Source organism: Trichomycterus rosablanca, chromosome 13 (assembly GCF_030014385.1).
Source record: "Trichomycterus rosablanca isolate fTriRos1 chromosome 13, fTriRos1.hap1, whole genome shotgun sequence".
NCBI lineage: Eukaryota > Metazoa > Chordata > Actinopteri > Siluriformes > Trichomycteridae > Trichomycterus > Trichomycterus rosablanca.
This window is the reverse complement of record NC_086000.1, coordinates 17322011-17343978: the sequence shown is the minus strand read 5'-3', so window position 1 is coordinate 17343978 and position 21968 is coordinate 17322011. Positions and strand designations below refer to the sequence as shown.

At 39.5% G+C, this 21968-nt stretch overlaps 1 protein-coding gene across 1 annotated transcript in view; it reads right to left on the bottom strand.

Annotated features, from left to right (window-relative positions):
- itpk1b (inositol-tetrakisphosphate 1-kinase b) overlaps positions 1–21968 on the bottom strand; it is a 55271-nt gene that overhangs the window by 14766 nt on the left and 18537 nt on the right. The window contains exons 4-5 of the mRNA XM_063007350.1: positions 14839–14964; positions 10486–10603 (exon numbers count right to left, since the gene is read on the bottom strand). Coding sequence (XP_062863420.1) covers positions 10486–10603; positions 14839–14964 — 244 coding nt within the window. The remainder of the gene's footprint in view (positions 1–10485; positions 10604–14838; positions 14965–21968) is intronic.

The window sequence follows — 21968 nt, the reverse complement described above, 5'->3', positions numbered from 1 at the left end:
CCAGGGTAATGTCAGCATACCACCAAGAAGGACAAACCACATCCAACAGGATTAACTGTGGACGCAAGAGGAAGCTGTCTGAAAGGGATGTTCGGGTGCTAACCCGGATTGTATCCAAAAAACATAAAACCACGGCTGCCCAAATCACGGCAGAATTAAATGTGCACCTCAACTCTCCTGTTTCCACCAGAACTGTCCGTCGGGAGCTCCACAGGGTCAATATACACGGCCGGGCTGCTATAGCCAAGCCTTTGGTCACTCGTGCCAATGCCAAACGTCGGTTTCAATGGTGCAAGGAGCGCAAATCTTGGGCTGTGGACAATGTGAAACATGTATTGTTCTCTGATGAGTCCACCTTTACTGTTTTCCCCACATCCGGGAGAGTTACGGTGTGGAGAAGCCCCAAAGAAGCGTACCACCCAGACTGTTGCATGCCCAGAGTGAAGCATGGGGGTGGATCAGTGATGGTTTGGGCTGCCATATCATGGCATTCCCTTGGCCCAATACTTGTGCTAGATGGGCGCGTCACTGCCAAGGACTACCGAACCATTCTGGAGGACCATGTGCATCCAATGGCGGTGCCGTGTATCAGGATGACAATGCACCAATACACACAGCAAGACTGGTGAAAGATTGGTTTGATGAACATGAAAGTGAAGTTGAACATCTCCCATGGCCTGCACAGTCACCAGATCTAAATATTATTGAGCCACTTTGGGGTGTTTTGGAGAAGCGAGTCAGGAAACGTTTTCCTCCACCAGCATCACGTAGTGACCTGGCCACTATCCTGCAAGAAGAATGGCTTAAAATCCCTCTGACCACTGTGCAGGACTTGTATATGTCATTTCCAAGACCAATTGACGCTGTATTGGCCGCAAAAGGAGGCCCTACACCATACTAATAAATTATTGTGGTCTAAAACCAGGTGTTTCAGTTATTTTGTCCAACCCCTGTACATCAACACACAAAGATTCATATTTTCCAATCCTGACTGTAAACCATGATCAGTAGTTCATAACTGGTTTAACAGTAATGATTCTTGTAGCTGCTAATCAAACTTGCACAGCGAGAAGGATACATTTTTAAGTCATTTAACATTGATTTCATTTCAGTAGAATTAATCTCTGGACTTTCTCTTGAGTGCAGTGGTGTACCTTCATTAACACCATTTTGTCCCATTTATAAGCACAATAAAACACTTCTGATACAAGCAACAGGTAATACAGTACAATACAGTTCCTCTTTAGTGAGAAAGTACGTTTGGCAGGAGCAGATGTTATCCCTGATCACCCCCATAAAACAATTGCATGCTGCCACTTCTGAAAGCGTTTCACTCATCAGTTCATTCTCTTCCCTATTTACACTACTGCCAGTAGAACAATAACCACACAGCAATGAGCGCTGACTTTTACTGCATAATTCAAAGGACAGTCAATAGGTCAGTGCAATCGGAGCTACAAGTTCAAGGCTTTGTTTCAAAACACTGTAGTCTCACTGTCCTGCATCTTGCCCTGATGAGCAAACATTGTGGCTGGAATGAAAGGAAAGGATCGATGTCTGTGAATGAGTAGCAGCTGTGTTTACAACCGCTCCAACCGACCAAGACTGCTATGCAATAGTACTAATGCCAGATATACAATGTACCATATACATTTTTAGTTTCATTAAAATTAGTGGACAGTGGTCTTGCTTTTAATTCATGTAAGCAGAAATGCATTTACAGTGTTGATAAAAACCAACTTTCTTCATTCAAGTTTTAGGTCTTGTTTAAGGTTTATTCTTAGTTTCTTAGACATTTGTGAAAGCTTGGCTTAAGGTCATAATTTATCAAAACAGGCCAGCTTTTATTCAGCCTTATGAACCCGGCCCGGGACCATTAATAAATAACTTCAATAATAATCACAGTTATATTGTCCAATTTTGATTGATCACACTGCACTTTCAGTGGGTAGCACTGTTGCATCACAGCAAGAAAGTCCTGAGATCGATTCCCAGGTGGAGTGGTCCGGGTCCTTTCTGTGTGGTTTGAATGTTCTCCCTTCGTCTGTGTGGGTTTCCTCCGGGATCACCGGTTTCCTCCCACAGTCCGAGGACATGCAAGTGAGGTGAATTGGAGATACAAAATTGTCCAGGACTGTTTGACATTAAAGACTTGAACTGATGAATCTTGTGTAACCAGTAATACCTGTTCTTTCATGAATGTAACCAAACTGTGTAAAACATGATGTTAAAATCCTAATAAATACTGCACTTCTGTTTATATTTTGTATTTTATTAAATATATATAAAACTTTTCTTTTTTTTTTAAAGTATTTTGGATTGCCACCAACTTAGACCAAGTCAAATTCCTTGTATATGAAAATGTACTTGGTGAATAAAAACTATTCTGATTCTAATCACTGGTATTTTTAGATCATGGGGGAATAATGTGACTGACTCATTACAACTTCATTTTAATGAAATGTATAGCTGTGCATCACCAGCATACCAATAAAACAAGAATTGCATTTAACTAATATATCGTACAGATAACATGTATGTAAAAAAAAAAAAAAAAAAACATGGCCCAGACTAAATCCCTGAGGAATCCCACAAATAGGTTTCCAGTACTTACTGAAAACCTTTTATGACCAAGGTTAAAGATAAACTACATGACTGCTGAATCCCTGATGACAGCAAAAACTCAAGCTCAGGTTGCAAAAATAGCAGTATAAGAAATGCACATTTGAATAGTCAGCCAAAAGAATGCCAAAGCCTAGTGTTTAACCCCGCATGACCCAGAGAACACGAGCTAGGCACTTCATTTCCTGTTTGGCTGAACTGTTTTCTGAGCCTCTGAATGACGGCATCGGGTCCCTCGAGAGAATGTGTAGTGTTTCAGTACAAAATTAAACAGCACTATGGTGTTCTTATCAGCACGCACATATATCCAGCAACAAGGGTTGAGCTTTTGTTTAGCTTCTCATGAGGAAGCTTACAATAAGCTGTTTAGTGCCAGCTAGTAAAAGGGGCACTGACAACAACCTATTCTGGTAAAGACTGACATCCTAGATGACATTTTTCATGTGACTATGCACTAAGAGTAGTGTTAAATAGGGTGTTTGGTATTCTGAGTACAGACTTAATTGGATTTGAGTGGTACTCAGACGGTTACAGGTTGTGCACACAGGGTGGTGATGGATTTCCAAAACACAGGTTTTCTCCTTTAACAGAGCGTAATTTGATCTTAAATGCAGTTTGTTCGTTTCTATGTGATATTTAATCTGCCAACAAACAACATTAATTCCAGTGCTACTGTCTGACAATTTATTTTACCATGAAAGTCACGTTCAATGCAAACTACAAACCTATTAAGGCAAAAAAGGTTTCTTCCAAAACTGTATGATTTTTAATTAACTGTGGAGTTAATGAATTCTGTCACTACATTAAGAGTTCTGTTTAACGGATGTGTCCAATATTGGGCGGCACGATGGCTCAGTGGGTAGCACTGTCGCCTCACAGCAAGAAGGTCCTGGGTTCGATCCTCAGGTGGGGCGGTCCGGGTCTTTTCTGTGTGGAGTTTGCACGTTTACCCCTGTGTCTGTGTGGGTTTCCTCCGGGTGCTCCCGTTTCCTCCCACAGTCCTAAGACATGCAAGTGAGGTGAATTGAAGATACAAAAATGTCCAGGACTGTGTTTGACATTAAACCTGTGAACTGATCTTGTGTAATGATTCTGTTTCCACATGAATTTAACCAAGGTGTGTAAAACATAATGTTAAAATCCTAATAAATAAATAAATAAGTCCAATTTTACAAACAAAAACATCAAATCTTAGAAAGATTTATCAAATCTTTCTAAGCAACAATAATTGGAAAGGGATTAGCTCTAATCAGTAATCACCCATTATTATTTTGTTATGCTAATCTTTATTAATAATGATAAATTTGTGTATCTTATTTTTAAAACAAACTTCTCATATACACCGACTAGGCATAACTGACAGGTGAAGTGAATAACACTGATTATCTCTTCATCACGGCACCTGTTAGTGGGTGGGATATATTAGGCAGCAAGTGAACATTTTATCCTCAAAGTTGATGTGTTAGAAGCAGGAAAAATGGGCAAGCATAAGGATCTGAGCAAGTTTGACAACGGCCAAATTGTGATGGCTAGACGACTGGGTCAGAGCATTTCCAAATCTGCAGCTCTTGTGGGGTGTTCCCGGTCTGCAGTGGTCAGTCTCTATCAAAAGTAGTCCAAGGAAGGAACATTGGTAAACAGGCGACAGGTTCATGGGCAGCTAAGGCTCACTGATGCACATGGGGAGTGAAGGCTGGCCCGTGTGGTCCGATCCAACAGATGAGCTACTGTAGCTCAAATTGCTGAAGACGTTAATGCTGGTTCTGATAGAAAGGTGTCAGACTCCATGCCTCGACAGGTCAGGGCTGTTTTGGCAGCAAAAGAGCGACCAACACAATATTACGAAGGTGGTCATAATGTCATGCATGATCGGTGTAGATCTAAATGAAATGTGCATACAACGTGTCCACATTTCTTTATTTGGGTTTCTGGGGGCACCGAGTACAATAACTGGGATCCCGTCTTCCAAGGGATTTACATGAAAAGAGCAATCACAGTGACTGGTACATAACCTGCATGCGCAACCCAGATTTAAATAAGTTATAATATGTATCTTTTACTATAGCTCTATGATTTAAGTAGTTTATGTAGATCTACATAAGAACCTTTTACAAAAGCATCCGCAAACCTGAGCCCAGAACAATGCCTGGAAATAGTCATTTATTTCCTTTGTCAGAAAGTTTGTATAATTTAAAACTGTGGAATCAATCTTTAGCTTTTTCTAAACACTCATAGTGCTCTGCAGACCTGTAGGAGCCAGCAGAGCCATTTACGTGACATTTGTGGAAAGTTTACAGGACATTTGTAAAGGCTAACTGATGCTATGTTATGTTAAAACTCAGGGATGTAGACCTGAGGATGACTAATGGGATGAAGATCCAAACAGTTTGAAGTGAAATAAAGAATGTTGATTTTAGCTTAATGTATTTTATTTTAGTCTCTACAACCACATACAATCATTTGTTAATACAGCCAATGTAATTTACAGTGTATCACAAAAGTGAGTACACCCCTCACATTTCTGCAGATATTTAAGTATATCTTTTCATGGGACAACACTGACAAAATGACACTTTGACACAATGAAAAGTAGTCTGTGTGCAGCTTATATAACAGTGTAAATTTATTCTTCCCTCAAAATAACTCAATATACAGCCATTAATGTCTAAACCACCGGCAACAAAAGTGAGTACACCCCTAAGAGACTACACCCCTAAATGTCCAAATTGAGCACTGCTTGTCATTTTCCCTCCAAAATGTCATGTGACTCGTTAGTGTTACTAGGTCTCAGGTGTGCATAGGGAGCAGGTGTGTTCAATTTAGTAGTACAGCTCTCACACTCTCTCATACTGGTCACTGAAAGTTCCAACATGGCACCTCATGGCAAAGAACTCTCTGAGGATCTTAAAAGACGAATTGTTGCGCTACATGAAGATGGCCAAGGCTACAAGAAGATTGCCAACACCCTGAAACTGAGCTGCAGCACAGTGGCCAAGATCATCCAGCGTTTTAAAAGAGCAGGGTCCACTCAGAACAGACCTCGCGTTGGTCGTCCAAAGAAGCTGAGTGCACGTGCTCAGCGTCACATCCAACTGCTGTCTTTGAAAGATAGGCGCAGGAGTGCTGTCAGCATTGCTGCAGAGATTGAAAAGGTGGGGGGTCAGCCTGTCAGTGCTCAGACCATACGCCGCACACTACATCAAATTGGTCTGCATGGCTGTCACCCCAGAAGGAAGCCTCTTCTGAAGTCTCTACACAAGAAAGCCCGCAAACAGTTTGCTGAAGACATGTCAACAAAGGACATGGATTACTGGAACCATGTCCTATGGTCTGATGAGACCAAGATTAATTTGTTTGGTTCAGACGGTCTCAAGCATGTGTGGCGGCAATCAGGTGAGGAGTACAAAGATAAGTGTGTCATGCCTACAGTCAAGCATGGTGGTGGGAATGCCATGGTCTGGGGCTGCATGAGTGCAGCAGGTGTTGGGGAGTTACATTTCATTGAGGGACACATGAACTCCAATATGTACTGTGAAATACTGAAGCAGAGCATGATCCCCTCCCTCCGGAAACTGGGTCGCAGGGCAGTGTTCCAGCATGATAATGACCCCAAACACACCTCTAAGACGACCACTGCTTTATTGAAGAGGCTGAGGGTAAAGGTGATGGACTGGCCAAGCATGTCTCCAGACCTAAACCCAATAGAACATCTTTGGGGCATCCTCAAGCGGAAGGTGGAGGAGCGCAAAGTCTCGAATATCCGCCAGCTCCGTGATGTCGTCATGGAGGAGTGGAAAAGCATTCCAGTGGCAACCTGTGAAGCTCTGGTAAACTCCATGCCCAGGAAAGTTAAGGCAGTTCTGGGAAATAATGGTGGCCACACAAAATATTGACACTTCAGGAACTTTCACTAAGGGGTGTACTCACTTTTGTTGCCAGTGGTTTAGACATTAATGGCTGTATATTGAGTTATTTTGAGGGAAGAATAAATTTACACTGTTATATAAGCTGCACACAGACTACTTTTCATTGTGTCAAAGTGTCATTTTGTCAGTGTTGTCCCATGAAAAGATATACTTAAATATCTGCAGAAATGTGAGGGGTGTACTCACTTTTGTGATACACTGTATATATATTCTCTGTAATTAACTACAACTTATTCAGCAAATACTAAAAAACTGACTAACAACTGCATTGTTACACACCTGGAGCTGCTAATTTAGGTAACTACCAGGTATGTTCACTTGTGGACATTTTATTAGATAATTGTAAATCACTACAATTGAAGTACAATTAAATAGTGCAGGATCATAATGGTGCTATTCCATAAAACAGTAAAGGTGTTTTTGATCTCTTTCTTTCACCTCTTTTTAATTCCAGAAGGTTATAAGAGCCCCTCTCAAACAGTCAATACAATTTAAGTCTGGAGTTTGGCTTCCTATTCAGAAACAGGTCTTGGGTTAATGGCGTGTAATACCATTTGAGGCAAAAGAATCATGATAAGTTCTATTTTTGGTTTACTTATTTATTCTAAATTTTAGACATACATCTTTTTAGCAGATGCCTTTTTGTTTTGCTTATAGTTTATTGTGTAACTGTTGTTTTTAGAGTGTTCTTGTAACTGTATTGAGAAGACTGCTGGGTTTCCTTGAGCTTTTTATTAAACTGTATTAATTACATTAATCTGAAAGCATGTTTATGCATCTTTGTGGTGCATCTGTCCTCAAACAAATAGTGGTGCAATTTGTGTGCTTATTGTTCAAATCCATCAGAAACCCTTGAGGAATGATTTGCCAAAAAGCACCATGCAAAAAGAAGCTAAATATTTCTTAGTGTAGACATCTCAAACCTAGTTACAGAACAATGGCTTTGAAACTACTTATGTTAGTGGTATATTCACACATACAAATCAACCAACATTATATGTAAACATACAAAGCTGCTTTATGCACCAGATTTATATTAAACAAAAGTAGCTGAATTAGTTTGTTAAATACATTTGACATTTTGGTAGGAAAAAAAAATGCTCAAAGGTTATGGAACATTTTTGTTTTTGCTGTTTTATATCTTTCAACATGTTTTGAGTGACAGGGACTGTCATTACATAGCCCTAACTTCAGTGCAAAACTAAAAGTTATTAAGGATGAATGAAGACAACTAATTTAATAACTACAGTGTATACACTACCCATCAAAATATTTTCCAGTTTTCACTGATATTATAGGCAGTTCAAGTCCACTGAATAACCTAAAAAAAAAAGTACAAATGTAAGCGGTAAACTGCCAGTTATTTATGGTCAGCAAAAACTGAAAACTTTTTATTTTAACTGAAATCAACTTAAAGCTGTTCTTTAATTTCGTTGAGACCTCGGAATGAGAAATTGGAATGTCCCAAAATTTTAGACCTGTAATGTACATTACTGCCAAAATTGATAAATAGGTTCTATTATCTAAAAACAATGCTGGTAAATATCCTCACCCACTAGGAGCACTTTTGTTATATTCTAAATAGCACAAAAGCAAAGTGGATGATACTCAGCAATTAATTAACACTAATCCTGTTGTTGAATAAGGTAGCTGAAACAAGGCATTTTGCTGAAAATGCTCAGATCAATACATTTATGCAAGTCTGGAACTAGCAAAGATTTTGGCTTCACACATGAGTAAGAAGTCTGGCCTTTTAAAGTGTGAACACTTCTGCCATCTGTACAAAAACGGAAACCAGCAGAGAAATTACATAAACATAAGAGGGGAAAAGATTTGAGATTGTAAGTCATGCTCCTGGTCTGTGGATTCTCCAGAGGTGTAGGACAGAAGACAGGAGTGGATAATATTTAGGCAGAGCATATTGAGTCCAGCTTGTGTCACTTGAAGGACATCCTGGAGGTAATGTTACACTCTGTAAAGAGCAACATACTCCAGCAACTCTTAAACATGCTGGTTTGGTTTTCATTAAATTTCTTTATTATTTATCCATGTTATTAATTAAAAAAGGTTTTAAATACTGTGTAATTAATCTTTACACACTAAACCCACTAAACTTATGTTCACACCGACAAACAGTCAAACTCAAAGTTCACACAGACTCCTAGGAGACTTCAAAGAGAAATCTGTTCTGCCAAATTTGGCATTTTTATTAGTTAAAAAATACAAAAGTTCTCGTATAAAAATTAATGGAAGTTTTCAGTAATTATGTGGTGTCTAAATATACTTGAGTATACATTTTGCAAACACCTACATCAAGTCTGCCAAAAGCAGATGGGAAAATGTGTTATGGTCTGATGAGAACAAGGCTGAACCTATTGGCCATAATCTTAAAAAGTATGTTTGAGTAAAAAATCATTAAAATATCACTGCACATCACCAAAGGAACACCACACCCACAGTAAAGCATGGTGGTGGCAGCATTATACTTTAGGGCTGTTTTTCTAGCTGGAACTTTGGCTTTAGTCAAGGTGGGGGGAATTATGAGCAGCTCCAAATATCAGTCAATTTTGGCTCAAAACCTTCAAGCCTCTGCTAATAAGAGATGAAGATGAATTTCACTCTTTAGCACTACAACCCACATCAACAAAAAAAAGCTTCACCAGAAGAAGATCAAAGTTTTGGAATAGCTCAGCTAGAGCTCAGACCTTAATCCAATTAAAAATCTGCTGGGTGACCTAAAGAGGGCTGTGCACAGGAGATTCCCATGTAATCTGACAGATATGGGGCACCTCTGCAAGGACAAGTAGGCAAACAGTGCCAAGTCAGGAGGTACCATGCTTATAAATGTGACTTTTTATATCCACTGTACATTGATTAACATAGAGTCCTACCACTTTTAACCCAATAGTTTTTGTAAAATATTTATGCTTATAAATATTTTAGTTATTGCTAATATTTATTTGTACAAAAGTGAGGATTTACAGAGAATAGAGATAAGCAAACACAAAACCATCAGTGTTACAATGACAGCACTAGGTTATGTAGGCGTGATAACAGGAGAGGAAATGAACAGAAACAGACTGGGGCTTACAGACGATTTAGTTACATAACCATCTGCCATGTGTGATAGCACAGTAATAAAAAAAATCGCTGAATAAACACAGACAGACAGAGAGACAGAGAGACAGAGACACACACACAGACACACACAGACACACACAGACACACACAGACACACACAGGTTTGTGCCAGTTTGAAGTACTTACTTGTACAAACCCAATTTCTAGAAAAGTTGGGACATTTTTGTAAAATGCAATAAAATTTTGAATTTGTAATTTGATCACTCCATCTTCATTTCATTGACAAAAAAAAATTCCAATGTTTTTACTGACCGGCTAAATTGTATTTTGTAAATATAAACACACACAAAATGTGATGGCTGCAACACACAAAAAAGTTGTAACAGGCATGTTTAGCAATGTCTTACATTCCCTTCTCTATTAATTACACTTTTAGTCATTTGAGAACTAGACAGTTATTGTTACAGTTTTCACTCATCCTGGCTTGCTACAAGATTTCAACTGCTCTACAGTGTGGTCACTGTTGTCAGATTTCTTGACAGATCTGGACTGCAGGCAGACCAGTCAAGCACAAGTACTCGGAGTCTACAAAGCCACACTGTTGTAGTGTGAGCAAAAGGAGGCCTGGCATTGTCTTGCTAAAATAAACATGGACCTCTTAGGAAAAGGTGTGCCTTTTTCACTCATATTTTGCCCCAACTCAATTTTTTTATTGTATTGCAGAATATCAAATGTATTTATTTTAGATACAGTTTGGTCCCTACAACAAATAAGTCCAACACACAATGTAGTCTAACACACAATCTAATACACAGCTGTTACTGGATCTACAACACAAAGTGTGAAGATGAAATACCTTGCATGCAGTCCTCTATTCGGTGGACCAGCTGGTAGGACTTGCAGCGGTCGAGCAGAGTTCTGATGGCTGGAAGCGGATCCAGCACTATGGTCTCAGGGTGAGCATCTATGTAGTCCTGCAAAGCCATAATACAAGGTTATATTTAAAAAAAAAAGCAAGAAAAATGTAGATGTGACTTCTACTACTACTACTATACAGAGGGAGCAGGGCTTCATTTAGCATTCACATTACCTATATTATCTATATCCCAATACTAATCATCAGGAAACAGAAATCACACACATAAACCAAATTTTTAACCTTACAAGTACATAAAATAAACTTCATAAAACTGTAATGCCAAAAGCACAACCCACACTATATGGCCAAATGTATGTGCACACCTCTCCTAACTATAGCGCTTATACTCTCGATAGTAATGCCCATAGACTGGGAAGGGGATGTCCAACAAGCTCATGATCACAACTCACGGTCAGATGACCACGTTAAAAAGTACTCAAATATAACTGATATTAATTCTTGGGGAGCATATAATTCTGTGCCAGCTTCTGTCATTCTTTACTAATATATTCATGTTATAGCACCATGCAGGCTTCTAAGATCCTTCTTCAATTATATCAAAGAGGCAAGTCACACACTAACACACTAATATAACTGTGATCAACTACACTATATTTCTCAGTCAGTGAAGTAAAGCAAAGACATTTTATTGCTGTATGTCAGGCTCTAAAATAAAAAAAAATGACCAATTTGATTAATTGTTAATGTTAGTGTAAGGCATCCTGGAATAAAGACGCTGAAGTGACTATGAAACACATACCATGTTGCTATTAACTTATAGAAATAATTAATGAAATTAATGTAAACTGTTAATGCTAATTTACACCATGCACCTGTTGTTTAAAAAAAAGAAAAGCCTTATTGTCTATGTTTCTGTGTCATGCACCAATACACCAACTCAAATTCCTTGTATGTGAAAACTTGAATGGCAATAAATCACATTCTGACTCTGAAATATAACATAAGCATATAAAGCAATGTCTCCTAATTAATTCCCATTGGAAGTGAAGTGTCATACACAAGGCAAGCATACCTGTAGCACCCGTGCTTATAAACCACTGCATACAAAAATAACCAAGACAATATCATTTTAATAAAAACGTCATTCTTTTAGACTGTAATAGAGTAACATGAGCAAGACTAATTTAAATAAGATTTTACTATAAACTACACTAATCTGTAATAAACATATGATTAAATAAACACAATTATGCTGGTTGTTCACTCTCCCGCCGTCTAGCACTGATTTGCAAGTACAGCTGCTCAATTATCAGCAGAAGTATTAACATTATGTTTTATTCATGCTACTGCATTAACAACATAAAAAAAACAGAAACCTTTTCATACAAAAACACTTGCAGTGATGTAACAATTATGTTTCCAATTTTATTCTTGGTCTGAATTGGGGCACATAATGTTCTGTTTACATGTACGTTCCCTGATTAAATATGAGAATTTTCAAGACATACAATATTGAACATGCTTTGAGTTACAAGTGGCAGGTCAGTATACAGGGGTTGGACAATGAAACTGAAACACCTGGTTTTAGACCACAATAATTTATTAGTATGGTGTAGGGCCTCCTTTTGCGGCCAATACAGCGTCAATTGGTCTTGGAAATGACATATACAAGTCCTGCACAGTGGTCAGAGGGATTTTAAGCCATTCTTCTTGCAGGATAGTGGCCAGGTCACTACATGATGCTGGTGGAGGAAAACGTTTCCTGACTCGCTTCTCCAAAACACCCCAAAGTGGCTCAATAATATTTAGATCTGGTGACTGTGCAGGCCATGGGAGATGTTCAACTTCACTTTCATGTTCATCAAACCAATCTTTCACCAGTCTTGCTGTGTGTATTGGTGCATTGTCATCCTGATACACGGCACCGCCTTCAGGATACAATGTTTGAACCATTGGATGCACATGGTCCTCCAGAATGGTTCGGTAGTCCTTGGCAGTGACGCGCCCATCTAGCACAAGTATTGGGCCAAGGGAATGCCATGATATGGCAGCCCAAACCATCACTGATCCACCCCCATGCTTCACTCTGGGCATGCAACAGTCTGGGTGGTACGCTTCTTTGGGGCTTCTCCACACCGTAACTCTCCCGGATGTGGGGAAAACAGTAAAGGTGGACTCATCAGAGAACAATACATGTTTCACATTGTCCACAGCCCAAGATTTGCGCTCCTTGCACCATTGAAACCGACGTTTGGCATTGGCACGAGTGACCAAAGGTTTGGCTATAGCAGCCCGGCCGTGTATATTGACCCTGTGGAGCTCCCGACGGACAGTTCTGGTGGAAACAGGAGAGTTGAGGTGCACATTTAATTCTGCCGTGATTTGGGCAGCCGTGGTTTTATGTTTTTTGGATACAATCCGGGTTAGCACCCGAACATCCCTTTCAGACAGCTTCCTCTTGCGTCCACAGTTAATCCTGTTGGATGTGGTTTGTCCTTCTTGGTGGTATGCTGACATTACCCTGGATACCGTGGCTCTTGATACATCACAAAGACTTGCTGTCTTGGTCACAGATGCGCCAGCAAGACGTGCACCAACAATTTGTCCTCTTTTGAACTCTGGTATGTCACCCATAATGTTGTGTGCATTGCAATATTTTGAGCAAAACTGTGCTCTTACCCTGCTAATTGAACCTTCACACTCTGCTCTTACTGGTGCAATGTGCAATTATTGAAGATTGGCCACCAGACTGGTCCAATTTAGCCATGAAACCTCCCACACTAAAATGACAGGTGTTTCAGTTTCATTGTCCAACCCCTGTATATTGAAGTATCACTTCCAGAGAATTCTGTCACCAAGTTCAGCACAGATTGCTGAGCCATGAAACATCTTTGCTTACAATCAGTTCAAAAAGAACATTTTTTGGACGCAAGTTTGCAAAAGATTTAGATCTTTTACCATACAGTACTGTACATAATCTTGTAAAAAGGAATCGAAAGAAATCTCAGTCCATGTAGAGCAAGACTGTTCATGATTCCCAAATGATCAAGAAGTATAATTAATAGGGAGGGTGATGTAACATATGAAACCACTGTTGACTATGATTGAACTTCGAGCCCCCTCAGACAGCATAGCATAAGAAACAACTATGCTTTTGTGATTAATATAGCCACAGTGGCTCAGGAGTACTTTGGAAAACCATTGTCACTTAACACAGTACACAGCTGCATTAAGAAACTCTAGCATGCAAAGAGAAAGCCATACATCAATACTATGCAGAAATGTCACAGAATTTGAGGGGCCTGAGCTTATCTCAGATGGACTGAAAGACAGTGAAAATGTGCACTGTAGTCAGGAAAAAACGAACATGCCAAAGGCGAAACCATTCAGAACCAAAAGGAGGAGCAAAAACCAACTTTCATCATCGACAAGATGTTCTGTAGAAACACTGTCCATATGGTCACCAGAAGACAGATCAACCTGACAATATTTTGATAATAATTATAATAATAAAAAAATATCAACAATAATAATAATAGTAATAATTATAGTAGTAATAATAATAATATAACTAATAATAGTAATAATAATAATAATAATAAAAAGCTAAATACTGTCATTTAACTTTGCAACACTCTTAATGTCTTGTTAGTAATTGACTACAGTTTTTAATGGTTATTCCAGGATTGTTTTGTATGTATTTGACTGACAAATTTAGGCATTTAATTTTAGTTATCATCACTAGAATTTCTCCACATCTCAGGGTGCCATTAAATCACATTCATTTTATTTGCTTCTGCCTCACTTAACATTTGCTATATTATGTTAACACCACATTATAGCTTGATATCCACAGATCCTTTCACCATGTCCCCATCCCTTTACACAAGTACACACACGTACTGCGCACACGTCTGCAATGTCAGCAAGAACGTCAGCATGTGGAGAGGAATGCACATATTGCCAGCACAGATCCAGAACAACAGTGTTACATAAGGCAACCAAACTGCCATGAAAAAACATTCTAATGTTTTAATAAAAGCAATTATTTTGACAGCATTGCTTTAATTATGGGGTCTCGAAATGTTTGACACTTTTTTGTTTAAAGTCTTTAAGTTCTCGACACAGAAGCAACATTTTTTAACATGGTTTTAATGGTCGAGTGAATATTCTAATATTTGCTGGCATTTTGAAGTAAAAATGATTAACAAACAAAAAGCTAATCCTTAACATCCCGGTCTCGCAAGCATTACTTTTAAAATAATCAAAAATATTAACTGCCCAGAACTGAATTTCAGGGGAGTTTATGCTGTCTGGTACACTTCTTACCTGTACACGCTGGACTAGTAACACAGCTTGGGTGTCATTCTGGTCTGCCTCGAGGATCAAATCTGTCAGTTTGTGGATGATGACATCCAGTGGGCCCTGCTCCTCCAGAGGCTGACTCAGGTCAAGCTAAAGGCAAAGAGAAAAATGATTGTTTAATAAATACCGCAGGAACATCTTCAGTAAAAACATCGCCTGCAAAACTGGAAAACCTGTTTTAAGACTTGAAAAGTTTTACTCAAGTCATCCTAAGGTCAACGTACTTCTGCTATTCTCTGAGGTTTTCATACACGTTTTTTAATCTGTACCCTTCTTTCAGCATCGTGAGATTTTCAGCGGCACACAGGCTGCTACACTAAATCATAGGGGCGGCATGGTGGCTAAGTGGGTAGCACTGTCGCCTCACAGCAAGAAGGTCCTGGGTTCAATCCCCAGGTGGGGCGGTCCGGGTCCTTTCTGTTTGGAGTTTACATGTTCTTCCTGTGTCTGCATGGGTTTACTCCGGGTGCTCCGGTTTCCTCCCACAGCTCAAAGACATGCAAGTGAGGTGAATTGGAGACACTAAATTGTCCATGACTGTGTTTAATATAACCTTGTGAACTGATGAACCTTGTGTAATGAGTAACTACCGTTCCTGTCATGAATGTAACCAAAAGTGTAAAAACATGACGTTAAAATCCTAATAAACAAACCAGTTAAACCATTTGGAGATTTTTGACTGATCTGTTGGAATGCTAAGGGTGTTAGTAGTCACATAATAATCACTTGAAATGCATTTCTGTCTATTAGCATGTAAGAATTCATTTTTCCCTAAAACAGCTGCTCACAAACATTTGAGCAACAACTGTGGCTACTGTTATTGGCTGAAGGGCAAAAAACTAGGGCTGTCAAACGATTAAAATTTTTAATCGCGATTAATCTCAGAATTTCATATAGTTAATCGCGATTAATCGCATAAAAAAAAAATCTGTGTAAATGTTATAGAAAACAAGGATTTTTAAGTGAAATGTTACAATTACAATGGTGAACACATTTTATGCTAAATGTACTAATGTTAAAAACTGCTGGGACAAGAGAAAACTGTAAGGGAGTTTTATTCACTCACATACTAGGCAGTAATACTATCCAGTGGTTTAATGGACGTTTCTACACGAACTGAGTGTGTTTAAACTAGGGTGGCCAGATTCATAGTAACAAAAAAAATTCATTACACCCCAAAAAGCCGGACATCTTATTAGGAACAGGGGGACATGATACTGCAACACACAGAATGAATCCAGAACCCATATAACAGTTTTTGACCAATTTAAGCAAGAATTATATAACAAATGACTGTTTTACTCACTAAATGTTGTGTCTTTTCATATTTAGGTCCGTTCATCGCTGCCTCAAAAGTTTACTTTTTGGCATTTTCACCGCGTTCCTGATCATGAGAGCTGAGTGATTGACTCAGGTACCGCGGTGTTTACAGAACGGAGTGGGCGGGCGAAATTCAACCACCCAATCACAGACTAGCATTTAGAGGGCGGACCTTCTCCGATTGGCCAGTGGTAGCTCTATAAGGAGTCAAATGAGGCTGTTAAACCAATGAAATACAAAGCATTTGTTTCGACATGTACCTGAGCCAATGGTAAATAATATTGATCAAAAATGAAACCAGTTCACTCCAAAAGGAGGATTTTTAAGTGTCCGTCCTAGCGTTACGTGAATGGAGGACTGGCAGCTTCTTTATTATGCAAGTGCATTACTACGACACTACCACGCTCGGTAACATTATGTTAACAAACCGCAAATAAAAAACGGTGGCAAGTCCGACATTAAAACGTTTGTTCTACCAGTCAAGTCTCAACATGAACTAGAATTTGCGTTAACGGCACTAATTTTTATAATCGCGTTAAATTGAGATTGCGTTAATGCGTTATTATCGCGTTAACTTCGACAGCCCTACAAAAAACCTATTAGCTTTCAAAGGTTTTAAAATAAATGATTGATCTTGAACTAATTAGTGCATGTTACATTACAGATATTCATCTAATTACCTTACAATTGAGAATATATTAAAATTGATTCGTACAAACAAATCAAAATTTAGACTTGGAAATTCGGACATTGTACTTCATTCAGCTTATACAGCTGCAAGTTGACATTGTTTATTTATTAGAATTTTACCATCATGTTTTACACACTTTGGTTACATTCATGACAGGACAGGTAATTACTGTTAAACAAGATTAATCAGTTCACAAGTTTAATGTCAAACAGTCATGGACGATTTTCAAATCTCCAAAATAAATGTAAATCTCCAATTCACCTGACTGCATGTCAGCTCTGGGAGAAAACCCACAAAGACACAGGGAGAACATGCAAACTCCACACAGAAAGGACCCGGACCACTCCACCTGGGAATCAAACCTAGGACCTTCTTGCTATGAGGCGACAGTGCTACCCACAGAGCCACCGTGCCGCCCTGAATGAAGTACATTGTGGAATGCAGGTATCAATTACACCTGTTACTGGAGCATCTTGTCATAGTTTTGCAAGAATAATAAGAGTGCAGTCTGTATCTTGCATTGGTAAGCCTACGACGACTAACCAAAGAGCTATAAAAATAACATGCACAGTGGGTCAATAATATTTTCACTAAGCTGCTTAGAAAAATAGGTCAGACAGACAGGCACACACAGCTAGTGAGGTAGAATAGGCTTATTTAAATGAGGTATAGTTGCACTCATCCTTCCAAGCCTGAGTAAAACTCTCTTTGCTCTGTACAGCTAAGGTTAAAGAGGATTAGGGTTCAACTCAAAGCAAAGTGATCATATAAAAATCAATGCTAAAGGATTAGCTATGTAAAATTCATAAGTGTTCTAAAAAGAGAGACCATAAAGACACTAAAAGCAGGCTACATGCTCACAGTCATCAGCATTAAGCAAACATATGTTCAAATAAAACTGATTTCCTGAAGACTTTACCACATTATAGTTTTTTAAAGTGAGTTTATTTACTGGTAAGAAACTACAATATAAAAAGTTGAGCGGGAATGCTGTAGGGAGTTCTAGCGCTGACTTGTTGACGAGCGTACTCTGCTATGTTCTTCTAATCTCCTGCTTACATCACACTGACAATCCAGACCCAGATCACAGCCATATGTGGAAGAGAAACACACAGTTGCTCTCCGATGGCAGTTATTTCCATGGAAGGAAGTTATTCTACACAACACCTTCTCTCAGAACTTATAATCTAAACAGTGTTTTTTTTCTGTTGTACAAAAGCGAGAAACTGTGCTCTCATCCTGTTCCAGATGAATAACTACAGTTCAAGTGTCTGTATATATAAATACATGATGAATCCAAGTATAAAGCTAGTTTTTCATTGCAGCTTTTAACTGTTGTGTTTAATAAAGGGAATACTGCTGTTATACGCGTTTAATACCACATTTTTTGCCCCACATTATTCTATTTGCTGATTACTAATTTTTCAAAATGATTTTTAGATTACAATCATGGCTGTAATATAACAACTCTCTGAAATCAAGCAGGCTTGTCCATTATTATAACTTGGCAACTTTATTTACAAGTCTTGTTTAGCTAGTACCCTGCCTCTGATACACGGCCATAGGTAAGGCCCTACCTTTTTCATGGCCGTGAAAAGCATGCCATTAACCGTGAAATGAGACATTTCTCGTGAAATATGAGATTTGCTGTAAAATTCTAATTTTAAGGTTTGTGTTTTGGGGATTTAAGATTTTTCATTTGTGTAGAGTATGAAATATGAGGCGGCCCTAGCAATCATACAGCAATTAAGTTTGTTTGATTTTAACGTCATGTTTTACACTTTGGTTACATTCATGACAGGAACGGCAGCTAATCATTACACAAGGTTCATCAAGTCACAAGGTTATATCGAACACAGTCATGGACAATTTAGAGTGTCCAATTCACCTCACTTGCATGTCTTTGGGCTGTGGGAGGAAACCGGAGCACTCGGATGAAACCCACACAGACACGGGGACTCCACACAGAAAGGACCCGGACCGCCCCACCTGGGGATTGAACCCAGGACCTTCTTGCCGTGAGGTGACAGTGCTACCCACTTAGCCACTGTGCCCCCCACTTAAGTGTAACAGACTTTTCTGTGCTGTAGCTGACAATGTTTGATGTACAGTGTATCACAAAAGTGAGTACACCCCTCACATTTCTGCAGATATTTAAGTATATCTTTTCATGGGACAACACTGACAAAATGACACTTTGACACAATGAAAAGTAGTCTGTGTGCAGCTTATATAACAGTGTAAATTTATTCTTTCCTCAAAATAACTCAATATACAGCCATTAATGTCTAAACCACCGGCAACAAAAGTGAGTACACCCCTTAGTGAAAGTTCCTTAAGTGTCAATATTTTGTGTGGCCACCATTATTTTCCAGAACTGCCTTAACTCTCCTGGGCATGGAGTTTACCAGAGCTTCACAGGTTGCCACTGGAATGCTTTTCCACTCCTCCATGACGACATCACGGAGCTGGCGGATATTCGAGACTTTGCGCTCCTCCACCTTCCGCTTGAGGATGCCCCAAAGATGTTCTATTGGGTTTAGGTCTGGAGACATGCTTGGCCAGTCCATCACCTTTACCCTCAGCCTCTTCAATAAAGCAGTGGTCGTCTTAGAGGTGTGTTTGGGGTCATTATCATGCTGGAACACTGCCCTGCGACCCAGTTTCCGGAGGGAGGGGATCATGCTCTGCTTCAGTATTTCACAGTACATATTGGAGTTCATGTGTCCCTCAATGAAATGTAACTCCCCAACACCTGCTGCACTCATGCAGCCCCAGACCATGGCATTCCCACCACCATGCTTGACTGTAGGCATGACACACTTATCTTTGTACTCCTCACCTGATTGCCGCCACACATGCTTGAGACCATCTGAACCAAACAAATTAATCTTGGTCTCATCAGACCATAGGACATGGTTCCAGTAATCCATGTCCTTTGTTGACATGTCTTCAGCAAACTGTTTGCGGGCTTTCTTGTGTAGAGACTTCAGAAGAGGCTTCCTTCTGGGGTGACAGCCATGCAGACCAATTTGATGTAGTGTGCGGCGTATGGTCTGAGCACTGACAGGCTGACCCCCCACCTTTTCAATCTCTGCAGCAATGCTGACAGCACTCCTGCGCCTATCTTTCAAAGACAGCAGTTGGATGTGACGCTGAGCACGTGCACTCAGCTTCTTTGGACGACCAACGCGAGGTCTGTTCTGAGTGGACCCTGCTCTTTTAAAACGCTGGATGATCTTGGCCACTGTGCTGCAGCTCAGTTTCAGGGTGTTGGCAATCTTCTTGTAGCCTTGGCCATCTTCATGTAGCGCAACAATTCGTCTTTTAAGATCCTCAGAGAGTTCTTTGCCATGAGGTGCCATGTTGGAACTTTCAGTGACCAGTATGAGAGAGTGTGAGAGCTGTACTACTAAATTGAACACACCTGCTCCCTATGCACACCTGAGACCTAGTAACACTAACGAGTCACATGACATTTTGGAGGGAAAATGACAAGCAGTGCTCAATTTGGACATTTAGGGGTGTAGTCTCTTAGGAGTGTACTCACTTTTGTTGCCGGTGGTTTAGACATTAATGGCTGCATATTGAGTTATTTTGAGGGAAGAATAAATTTACACTGTTATATAAGCTGCACACAGACTACTTTTCATTGTGTCAGTGTCATTTTGTCAGTGTTGTCCCATGAAAAGATATACTTAAATATCTGCAGAAATGTGAGGGGTGTACTCACTTTTGTGATACACTGTATGTGTTTACATGCATTTAACTATTAAGATAGGCTGCCTGTGTATTGTAGCTTCCTTTTAATCATTCAATTTATGAGTGTTATTTAATGACTGCTGTGAAATGCGTCACTTTTCTTCAAAAATCCGTGAAATCTGTGATTTTTGAAAAATGAGGTCCATGAAATTAAGCACATTTTCCTGTGAATTAGGTAGGGGTTCAAGCCATGGGTGGCCCATGTGTATCTGCATTAATATGTTGTGTCTGGGCTGTTTTCCTCATTCTCTGTATCTCCACACACACACACTTCAGGGTTTATGAGTCTTTGCAAGTAAACCCAAGACTACAACGCCTACAGCCAGTTTACCAAAGCATATGACACATCATGGATTTACATCTCTGCACTGTGAGATATAAGCATGTTTGATGTCTTTTGTTTATCTGCCCCCCCCCCCTCTCAGTAAACAGAGACAGAACATTTATCCATATGTACAAGCACTTATGATAACTTAAGTTGGCTTGATTTTAAGTATAAATGAAAAACATCTAGTTCTCTGTAACAAGTGTCCATGTGCCCTATTATTCAACCACCAGTCTTAGTACCTGGTGAAACATTATTTTGCCTTGATAACCCCTGATGAGGGATTTTGATGCTAGGTGCTAACAAGTTTTTGATATCTCTCTTGTGGAATCTTTACCCTTGGTCAAGAGTTGCGAGTGTCGTGGAGTCCCGCCATGAATTCCTTGCCACTGACAGTCATTTGCAGTAGCACAGGGGTTTTTCTTTATAGTCCTAATAAAATCACTGAGGTCTCTGGATGAAAACTTTGGGCTTTCTGCCACAGTCAGACAGGTTTGCTGCTGTGTCATAAATTTGAAACTTCTAAACAATGCTTATAAGGTCTTGAACATCTTAATATACTTGTTGCCCTATTGGTGCAATTAAATGATCTTTTCTCTCAGCATTTGTGACAGCTCCTTAGTCTTTACCATGGTTGCAACACATCTAGAACACATCTGTGTGTGGTGTTTATACAACACATCACAGCTGAAGCAAATTAAGGGTCTCTATTGAGTCCCCAATCAGGCCGTAACCAAATTTTAGGTCATATAGATAAATAATAATATAATAACATTTTCTTTGTTTATTTGCTGTTACATTTAACCGATAAAGAGTATTTTCTGTTGCAACTGTACATGATTGTGTAGTTTTTTAATCCCAATTCCTGATTGCAACTCATCTGCCACATGCATCACCCCACCCTGACCCAGGAGAGTCACAGACTAGCAGGCACCCCATCCAGCCCACATGCAGTAGCCACCCACATTTTTATCACCTGGTAGAGGAAAAGACTCA